Source organism: Patiria miniata, unplaced genomic scaffold, assembly GCF_015706575.1.
Source record: "Patiria miniata isolate m_02_andy unplaced genomic scaffold, ASM1570657v1 HiC_scaffold_18, whole genome shotgun sequence".
NCBI lineage: Eukaryota > Metazoa > Echinodermata > Asteroidea > Valvatida > Asterinidae > Patiria > Patiria miniata.
In genome coordinates this window covers 15605818-15616603 of record NW_024037056.1, presented here as the reverse complement: position 1 = coordinate 15616603, position 10786 = coordinate 15605818, and the positions used below count along the sequence as shown (strand labels likewise).

The window sequence follows — 10786 nt, the reverse complement described above, 5'->3', positions numbered from 1 at the left end:
TCAAATCACTTGGTGGCGCTCTGCGACATTAATGGTGGAAAGATTTTGTTCCGGTCGAGTGCGTGATTATCTACGTATAAAATTAAAAACAAATGAACAATTTGTGAGTTCGATATAACTGATCGCTTACATAAGTGCCTGTAGAACCATGGCAAGGTTCTCGCCGCAATTGGCTGCCATTTTTGGCGGCCGATTTTTAGCAGATGGCCAGAAATTGCCCGGTATGTCGAGTCGATTTTCTCTCGGAAATCGCAATATTTTACCGGGGACCACGAAACAGCCTCGCCCGGAAACGCGCCGGATGGCCGGGCTACCCGGTCCTCTGAGGTGGGTTCACACGACTCCGTGTTCGTCACAGTGCCGTAGGACTGATCATGAAGAAAAGAGTCAAGACATGGTGCCAGAAAGAAAAGATGACGGGTAAACAAAAAGATGGAAAGAATTATGTAGTGTCCAGGCGCCACTTCTTTGGTTGGTGTGTTTGTACAAAAAAGTCAATTTTCTAACAAAATGTGAAATCTTTTATCATGATGAATGATCATGTTCATGTCTTTGCAACATTTTTCAATGACTGTCTTTCGTCATGTAGGTATTATAAAATTAATAAGAGGATAACATACGATGAAAAAAGTGATGTCAGGATGCAACATTCTTTTCAAAACAATATTTTGTGTGCATGTTTTTTTGTAATATGAAAATAAAAACATGAATGTAGCAATTTCACAAATTTAGCTGTCATTTTGTTGGTTTTTATATTTTTGAAAACTGTGTTAGTAGTAATTTACAATGGAAATCCCTATTCCTTTTTATTTGGGAGGGGGGGTGGGGTTCTTAAAAAATCAAATTGTAGGACTCACCACAATAAATCTTTATTATTTTGGAAGTTTTTAAACATAAATAGGCCTAATTGGGCTTTATTTAATACTTGTGTGTTGTTTATTTGTTTATTTGTTGGAAAGTCTTGTGAGCTTGGAGGATCTTGTGTTCCGTATCCTGAGCAATTCCAAGAAGAAGGTCGCTCTGAGAGACTTCTTCTCAGTAAGTATGGAGAAGCAAAAAACAAAAAAAAATTGTCTTTTTGTAACAATGTATAGGGTCCTTTTTCACTAAGCAGTAAGCACAGAATATAATTGCTTAGCAAGAACAGGTTACCAGCCAAAGAGGTAACACAAAACACATTGCATTTATCTGGTTACCAGTTGAATTTCGCTTAGCACATAAATATGCTAAGCAGCATGCTTAGCAGCTCTGTCAAAAAAATGAAAATCAATTTAATTATAAATCAAATAAATTTGAAATGCAGATATTATTATTCTTTTTTCTTTCAGGTTTTAGCTTCCAAGGGGCTGAGGCAGACGGATCCCCGCCTTCAGGAATCTCTGGAGAAGATCAAGGAGAAATTCACCCAGCAGTATCCAGACAACATCGGCGACACGCTGCTGGACAAGTTGGACTTCCAAGAGTGAGAAATCATAAAAGACTTTCCCACACAGAGGTGTCTGAAACTTCGCCTTATCTCCCAGCTTTGGCTTCGAGGGATTTTAGGCCCCTGGTGACTGTGCATGCTCTACTTCAGGAAAGAAAATTTGACTTGGAGTCAAAGCTGGAGAAAAAGCCAAGTTTTCTGGCTTGGTTGGGCTTGATCTTTGCGTAAAGAATATTTTCTGCACAAAGTTGCTCATTTTCATTTCACCAAACCTATCTGCACTGAAACAAAGAGGAGTTTTTGGATAACCGATTATACATTTATACTTTTTTCTTTTCTTGGTTGTATTCAGATGTATATCGTCAAATATTGTCCTGATCGGTCGCGCTCTACGCAACATGTTTATTCTGCCTGACTTCCCCCTTTTCGCTGCTCAAGTGGACAAACTGTACGAAGAGATCAAGATGAACACGGGTGGAGAGGTGAGGTTATAGGTTGACTTGTGATTGGCTTGTGATTGGCTTGCGATTGGCTTGTGATGACTTGCGATTGGCTTGTGATTGGATCTAATTGACTTGTGATTGACTTGTGATTGGCTTAAGATTGACTTGTGATTGACTTGTGATTGACTTGTGTTGGATCTAATTGACTTGTGATTGACTTGTGATTTGACATGTGATTGACTTATGACTTGACATGTGATTGACTTATGACTGGCTTGTGATTTGAATTATGATTGACTTGTGATTTTACTTGTGTTTGACTTGCGATTGACTTGTGATTGACTTGTGATGACTTGTGATTTGAATTAGGATTGACTTGTGATTGGCTTGAGATTGACTTGTGATTGGCTTGAGATTGACTTGTGATTGACTTGTGATTGGCTTGTGATGGCTTGCGATTGGCTTGTGATTGACTTGTGACGACTTGTGATTGGCTTGGGATTGACTTGTGATTGGCTTGTGATTGACTTGTGATTGACTTGTGATTGGCTTGGGATTGACTTGTGATTGACTTGTGATTGGCTTGCGATTGACTTGTGATTAATTTGTGATTTGGATTATGATTGACTTGTGATTGGCTTGAGATTGACTTGTGATTGGCTTGAGATTGACTTATGATTGGCTTGTGACAACTTGTGATTGGCTTGGGATTGACTTGTGATTGACTTGTGATTGACTTGTGTTTGACCTGTGATTGACTTGTGATTGACTTGTGATTGACTTGTGATTGACTTGTGATTGACCTGTGAGTGGCTTGCGATTGTGATTGGCTTGTGATTGACTTGTGATTGACTTGAGATTGACTTGTGATTGACTTGTGATTGGCTTGAGATTGACTTGTGATTGACTTGTGATTTGACTTATGTTCCCAGCTGGCAACGTACATTCCCCAACTAGCCCGCCAGAACCCTGACCATTGGGGGATTTCCCTCTGCACTATCGACGGTCAGCGGCATTCCGTGGGTGACACCGCGGTCCCCTTCTCCCTCCAGTCCTGCAGCAAAGCGCCGATCTACGCCGAAGTGCTGACCCGACACGGTTCAGACCACGTCCACCGATTCGTGGGTCACGAGCCAAGCGGGCGAACGTTCAACGATTTATGCCTGAACGATTCAAGTAAGTCATGTGACACTATTTAAATGTGGAGTGCTGTGGCCTCGTGGTTAAGGCCATTGGATTCGTGGTCTGCGGGTAAAGCTGCAGGTTGTGGGTTCGAGTCCAGCCGGGGGTCATGTTGCGTGTGCCCTTGGGCAAGGCACTTTGTCACTCATTGCTTCTCTCCACCCAGGAGTAAATGGGTACCTGAGAGGGCAGAGATGGTTATTGTGATTGAATTAGCTTCCTTGTGCCTAACAGGCTGCATCGAGCTGTATACTCCCCAGGGAGCTGAGATGGTATTTGGAATTTTTCATGTGCCCAACGATCAGGGGTAATAATAATGTAAAACGCTTTGATCGTAGTTAAAAGCGCTGTATAAGAACCTGTTATTATTATAAACACTCTGCATGATTTCAGTCGGGTCGAGTTGGTTTCAGTTTTGCGTTTGCGATTTTCTGGCCGGGTCGGTTATGCCATTTTGTGAAAAACCTGAAATAAACAGAAATAAACCGAAACAGTTTGGAAATTCACGCGGTGCAATATTATGGCAGACTTACTATGTGCCCGGTGCGACCATCATCAACCCTACGCGCGAATGTGCATGTAGTTTACGGTCTGTAAGGCATAACGTGTGGAATCACCAGTAGGTAAAGTCACCTTATCCTACGGTATGATTCTTTTCATGTGACGCGATATTAAAGTTCAGGCATGAAAAGCACACACAGTTGCCCAAGCCAGATATTTGGGGGGTTTTCGGGGCGGTTCCATTTCGGGTCGGTTCAGGTCGGTTTTTGCTTGATTTTGTTGGTCAGGTCGGGTCTGATTTGGGGAGATCAGATCGGTTTCGAGTCGGTTTATATCTACAATGTTTCAGGTTGGTTTGGCACGGTCAACCCGACCGGCTGCACAACATTAGTTTCACGTTCATTTCTCCTGATTTTGCTTGAGCTTCCATTCAGTATTCCTACTTTCTTTCCAGTTCATTTTAGTGTGCAATGTCCCCCATATCTTCCCACTCATTTCAGAATATGACTTTTTGTTCGTTGTCCTCGTCCGTTTCCTATTTATTTTCCGGTGCATTTTCCCCATTCATTTCAGAATATGACTTTTTGTTCGTTGTCCTCGTCCGTTTCCTTTTTATTTTCCGGTACATTTTCCCCATTCATTTCTGAATATGACTTTTTGTTCATTGTCCTCGTCCGTTTCCTATTTATTTTCCGGTACATTTTCCCCACTCTTTTCAGAATATGACTTTTTGTTTGTTGTCCTCGTCCGTTTCCTATTCATTTTCCGGTACATTTTCCCCACTCATTTCAGAATATGACTTTCTGTTCGTTGTCCTTGTCCGTTTCCTATTTATTTTCCGGTACATTTTCCGGTTCATTTTCCAAATAGCTTTCATGCTTTTCCATTCTTTTTCCCATGGATTTTTTCCTTCCACATTCCAGACAAGCCCCACAATCCCATGAACAACTCCGGTGCAATGTTGATGCTGTCACTTCTCAATGTGAGTCGATTTTTTGTTGTTGTAAAGTTTGCTAAAACAAATAAATAAAAATACAAACAAAAACAAAAAGACAAACCAAGACAATGCAAACCCTGATTAATTTCGTTACAGCAAAGCCGCAACATGGCGGACCGTTTTGACGACATCATGCAACGCTTCAAGGAGATGGCCGGCGGCGAGTACATTGGATTTAGCAATGCAACGTAAGTCAAAAACCGGCACCAGACTAAAATACTCAGAACTCAGTCAGTACTCAGTTCACAGAACTCAAAACTCAACATTGAGTCTCTTTAATTCACAGTATCTGCCTTCTGAAAAGGCATTTTTTGTATCCATTTTTATGATTTTGTCCTTTTTTTTCTCCCCAAGTTTTTTATCAGAGAAAGAATCAGGGAATAGAAATTATGCACTATGCTACCTACTGCAAGAGTATGGCTGCTTCCCAGAGGGAGTAAATCCGATGGAAACACTTGACCTGTACTTCCAGGTTAGTCATAGACATAAGTGATTTAACAGCTTGTGTTACAAAGTAAATTAATTGTGCTTCCTCCCTCATCCAATGGAAACACTCAACCTCTTGTTTGTCATATTCCTACTAAAAAAAACCCCTGCTTTTCTTAATTTTTGTGATTATAGGTTTGTTCTCTTGAAGTCACGTGCGAGTCGGGAAGTGTTATCGCTGCCACGCTCGCAAATGGTGGCATTTGTCCAATGACGGGAAAGAAAGTGTTCGACCCCGCGGCAGTCCGCGATGCGCTGACTGTCATGTCGTCATGCGGGATGTACGACTACTCTGGCCAGTTTGCTTTCAAGGTAGGAAAAAAATCGCAATGGTGCAAACGATTTATCACTGCTGTGGTATAGACTGAGGAATCACGCTTTTAACGCAAGCCTTACGTACCCTTGATTTGTGTACATTTAACAATAAATAGTAATTATTTGTTGCTTATATAGCGCTTTATACCTAAGGTTTCAAAGCACTTTACTATTATTATCCCTGTTCATCAAGAATGAGACCAGTTTTTTGCAGCAGCTCGAGATCAGCATAATGTAGTCTCTACCCTCACCGGTACCCATTTATACTCCTGGGTGGAGAGAGGCAATTGTAGTAAAGTGTCTTGCCCAAGAACACAAGCACTGTGTTCCCCGTCAGAGCACGCACATTAGTCAAACACCGTAACCATTGCACCACAGCGCCCGACAGTTTAACCGAACTACCACGGTTACCAGACCAAAAGTTCTGATCTAGCAAACTGGAATAAACAAAAATGTCCTTAAGACTCATTTTGTAGGATTTGGTCGCATGTTTTTCTCCACAGTGTAGTACTTACGGCAAAAAAAATCTGGACTATTTTTTCTCTCGCTTTAGGTTGGTATGCCCGCCAAATCTGGAGTTGCGGGCGGGATAATGGTCGTCGTGCCTAACGTGATGGGTTTCATGTTGTTCTCGCCTCCACTGGACCGGTTTGGGAACAGCGTCCGAGGAGCAGACTTTTGTGAGGTGAGTTTAACCAGTTTGCATCGGAGGACGTGATAACACGCACTGGCTGTTTTTATACACAGGCACGGCTGACGGGTTAAGACGTCAATCTCCTGCAAAACACTTCACCTGTTTCAGGTGCTAATTTGTGAAAAATGTTCCGTGATTTTATGTAACATCCTGTACTGTGTTTTCAAATGTTCCATGTTTTGACATTTTCATTCATATTTAACCAGTTCGCACCGGAGGCCGTGTTTACATGCAAAAGTTTTGCAGTATTCAGAACGGATGACGGATAAACACGCAGGGAGCGAGGCTGGCAATATCTGTCAGCGACCTGCTCGCAGCAAGCGAGGCTGAAAATATGAGTGTGCTGCCCAAGGGTGATGGCTTCAACCCACCTAGCTTGAGGTCCAGTGAAAAGTAATCCCGTACCTCGTTCCGTTCTTGTCAAAATAATCCCGGCGTGAACTGCTTAAAATCAGTGGATTGACAAAATATATTCGTAATTCTCATCTATAACTTTTTCTTCCCTACAGAAAATTGTCAGCACGTACAATTTCCACAACTACGACAACCTCCTCCATGCGACCAAAAAGCAAGACCCTAGAAGACAGTACCTCCAGAGCAAGGTACAGCACCCCGTTCTCTTTCAAGAAATTGTTACATTTTACATTGGCAAACAGTGAACCATATATTGATAGCGTCATACAGCGTCGCTCAAACTCGCATAAAATAATTTTTCTTGGGTTTTCAAATTTGTGGAAGTATTTCAACTTCAAACTCAAACAGGTTAGAAAATGGCTTTTGTTTTACAAATCCTGTTAACCAATATTGTCTGCTGGGAACCAGCCAAAAGCTATGTACATCACATGATATTTTGGCTGGTAAACGGTTTACGCTAAGGAAATTTTTTCCGTTCTCGGCCTTTTTTTGTTGCCAGCAGGTCTGTAAACTTAGCCCCAGTTCTACCAATAAGAGAATTTAAATATTTTTTTTCGCAGGCTTCGCGTGTCGTCAAGCTTCTCTTCGCCGCATACAACGGCGACGTGAGCGTGCTCAGACAGTATCTCTTACAGGGTGAGGATATGGAGCAGAGAGATTACGACGACCGAACGGCCCTGCATGTGGGCGCGGCGCAGGGACACGTGGAGGTGGTTCGATTCCTGCTGGAGAAATGTAAAGTCGATCCAAGTCCAAAGGACAGGTATGAGTAGTGTCTAGAGAACAATATTACATAGAGCATCATTTCATTGATCCCATCCCAAAAGACAGGTATATGTAGTTTTCAGTGAACAATATTACATAGAACACCTTTTCATCAATCCCATGTATGTTGAGTGTCTGGAGAACAATATTTCATAGCGCACCATTTCATTCAGTCCCATCCCAAGAGACATGTACGTGTTGTGTCTAGTGAACAATGTTACATAGAACACCATTTCATCAATTCCATCCTAAAGGCAGGTATGTTCATTGTCCAGAGAACAATATTACATAGAACACCATCAATCCCATCCCATAAGACACAAATGTGTAGAGTCCAGGGAACAATTTTTCATAGCGCACCATTGAGGAACATTATTATTTGAAACACCGCACAGCATTGTGGGAACAAATATGGACAAACACAAAACACAATCGTATTACTTTCAGTTGTTGATATTTTTATATTTCCATTTCATATTTTTTTATTCATTTTTTTCAGATGGGACCACACGCCACTAGATGATGCCGAAAGATTTGGACACACTGAAGTAGCAGAATTGCTGCGAGTGGCTGTTTCTTAGCAATTATCCCCTTGGCAACCATCCCCCTAGCAGCAAGCAGTGGCTTTCCCCTGAAAAACCTACGCAGCCAACTTTCTCAGTATCATGATTGACTATAAAAATGGCTAGGTTGTAGCTTTTTCTGCCCTTTTGAAGTGCTTTGGGTTGAATTTCTTTGTAATTTTTACATGAAACCTAAACTTTTGTAATAGTTAAACTTTTCTTACAAACTAGTGTAAACATTTCAAGGATTGACCACCAGTAATTGTAAATAGCGCCCTCAATAGTCAAGTGTGTGCCATCTGCATTAAAATGCCTTATGTACTCTATGATGCTCTTTCAAGTTTTAAATGAGAAATTTTAACGAATTTTAAGAAGAATCGAACCAGGTAATCATGTCACTTTGGGTAAAAAAAGACGAGGTTTGAATTTGTTGGGGAAAAATAAGTGCAATTTTCATTCTTTGCAGTTTCAATGCTGGTTTACTGCCATTTTATTTTTGTAATGTTTTGGGGATTTACTTTGGTTTTTATCATTAATATACAGCATAGTTGTAAATAAATATTCCACATTGGTTAAATTCAGTGCAGCAACTGGACGGGCACGTAACACCATCTACATGTAGAAAAACATATTTGTATTTTTGTTGAAGAAAGTGTAGTTATTAACATTGCAGGTGATTATTCCCTATGTGTACTACATTAGCTATGCAGTGTTTATTTTCAATGTTAATATTGTACATGTTTATATTTTTTAAGGCAAGTCTACCATTTGTATCTATCATGCACATTTTCCCTTTTATTTTTCATACACAATTCAAACTGCCTAATGTTTAAAATGTGTATTCCAATATTTTCATGTGTAGAAGTTATAAAAAAAAATACAATAATGGTCTTATTTTTTAGTTCCAACTTGGAATTTTGACAAATGTTGACAGGGTTGTACTTTTGTGAGGTTTTTTTTAGGATTTGTATGGGAAACAGCATTTTTTTGGCAGTTATTCTGCTATTTTGATAATTCCATAAACTTCGATGACTATAGCCCACAGACATGCATAAAAATTGTTTAAAATTGCACTTTAGTTGGCATTTTAAAGTTTTGTTTTACTCATTACTTTTGTTCCTATGTATTTATTTTCAGGTTGAATCATTTGTATTCAGTCAAAACATTCTTTCCTTTTTTTCTCCTCTATATTTTCATATTTTAGTCTCAGGGGCATGTTCATGTTGGATTGTTAATGAATATAACAGAATTTGTGTAACTTTTGGATTAATTAATGTGCCTCTACCTTACTTTACTTGTGTGGTAATTTTGAAGACTAAAAGTAACAAGGTACATGTATTTCTAAATTTTGTAATCCATTTTAATGTCAAAATGATTAAAACCAATGCACTAGAATGGTATAAAGAAACTAAACAAAATGTGCTCTTTGTAATTTTTATGAAGTGTCTAATTTAATTGAACAAAAACCTTCAGTGCCCCCTCCCTCTCCCCCCCCCCCCTCCCCCCGAAAAATGTATGTTCCCCACATGCCCCTCAAACTAGTCATATCTTGGAAAAAAATCTGACAAATCAACGTTTCAACTTCCTGATTTTCAGGTTTTTTCCTTGCTATTTCGTACCAATTTTTCTGAGTTCAGAAATATATATTTGAATAAAAATGAAATCAATTAAGAAATACTACTATGAAAAGTTTTTCCTTCAAAGCCTAGAAATTCAAATTTCTTTTTATAGGGTGGTTTTATATTTAGAAGACAATGATGTAATTCACTATTTTGGGGAAATAATTTAAACCAACACAAGCAAAATTGAAGCATACTTATAAAAGCAAATAGGTTCCACACAGAAATATTTTCTCAATGTTATGTTTTTTTTATTGCATTCATCATTGTCTCAAAATGTCAATTTGTTTTTGGTTTTTGGTGGAAGAAATTCCTTTCTTTACTAAATCCATAATAAACTTCATCACTTGCTTATAATCATTTCAATTAAAATAATCTTATTGGCAATTATGTAGAATTTGGAAAAGGTGGATTAAATTGAAAAAAAAAAAAAAAAAAAAAATAACTGGAAATCTAGCAAAAAATATACTAAAGTTTTGTCCATAGTTTACAAGGTTCCTATGGTGGTAATATGTAATAACTAATTGCACATAAATTTAAGTAAACACCTCATAACGCAATTGCATTATGAATAAAAATAATTGAAAATTGACAAAAAATTGAACGGGATAAATTAACATTTTTTTTCTAAAATTACAAACTGTCTCTAACAGTTGAGGGAATCTGGAAAAAGTTGGGTAAAAATATTTTAAATGGTGGCAAACTGACCTATACTTACAGAATAAATAAAACCCCCGATTCTTTTAATCCTTCTTCCAACAGACTCCAAATATTTTAAATAGATATTAAACAAATTATTACGCCATTTTTGTTTTAGCGAATTAGATTGCTTCATGACCCATTTTCCGAGTACAAACATTGGAAAAAGCCATTTATTGAAATAGTTTAGCAACTTTATTCAAATGCTAAAATTAAAATTGTAAAAATGTAATTTTGAATTTTAGCAACATGTAAACGTCGTTAGAGTGCCCTCGCTTGCCCACGAATAAGACCTGTTCCATTTCCAAAAAAATCTCCTACAAAACCCATAACTGGAATCAACAGATTACTCAAAATTAATTTTAGTCGCATGTACGAGTACTTTTTACATTAGGCAACAATTTCATTTCAAATTTGAATTGTATATTCCAAAGAAACCCCACTTTTCTTTTAGTACATTTCATACTGATTGAAGTGACAATATTATAAGCAATGTACGATGGAGTTTATCAGAAAAATATTCACTAGGGTGGGACTCGAACCACGCACGAGTGCATGAAGGTGAGCTTACAGGGCGAGTAAATAAAAAACGAAACCCAAATGTCGGGACCATTGTTTTAGTGAAGTTCTACATGTAGCTCTTTCAAAATCTAGGATATGAAAGCCCAATTCATAAGCTTTC

General features: G+C 38.7%; 1 protein-coding gene across 1 annotated transcript; it reads left to right on the top strand.

Annotated features, from left to right (window-relative positions):
* Positions 1–9: 9 nt before the first annotated feature.
* On the top strand, positions 10–9199 carry LOC119724852 (glutaminase liver isoform, mitochondrial-like). Its single transcript, XM_038196123.1, has 13 exons — positions 10–420; positions 960–1038; positions 1329–1462; positions 1779–1908; positions 2802–3045; positions 4476–4534; positions 4646–4737; positions 4904–5021; positions 5171–5347; positions 5904–6035; positions 6554–6646; positions 7019–7221; positions 7723–9199. Exons 1-13 carry the CDS (start codon positions 149–151, stop codon positions 7802–7804), a joined length of 1815 nt encoding a protein of 604 aa, XP_038052051.1. The 5' UTR covers positions 10–148; the 3' UTR covers positions 7805–9199.
* Positions 9200–10786: the final 1587 nt, after the last annotated feature.

What these genes read in the sequence shown, in the direction of transcription:
- LOC119724852 (XM_038196123.1), top strand. Translation starts at nt 149, where the DNA reads ATGGCAAGGTTCTCGCCGCAATTGGCTGCCATTTTTGGCGGCCGATTT. An exon ending in TTTATGCCTGAACGATTCAA is followed by an intron (nt 3,046 to 4,475) that starts GTAAGTCATGTG and finishes TCCACATTCCAG; the next exon opens with ACAAGCCCCACAATCCCATG. An exon ending in GAGGAGCAGACTTTTGTGAG is followed by an intron (nt 6,036 to 6,553) that starts GTGAGTTTAACC and finishes TCTTCCCTACAG; the next exon opens with AAAATTGTCAGCACGTACAA.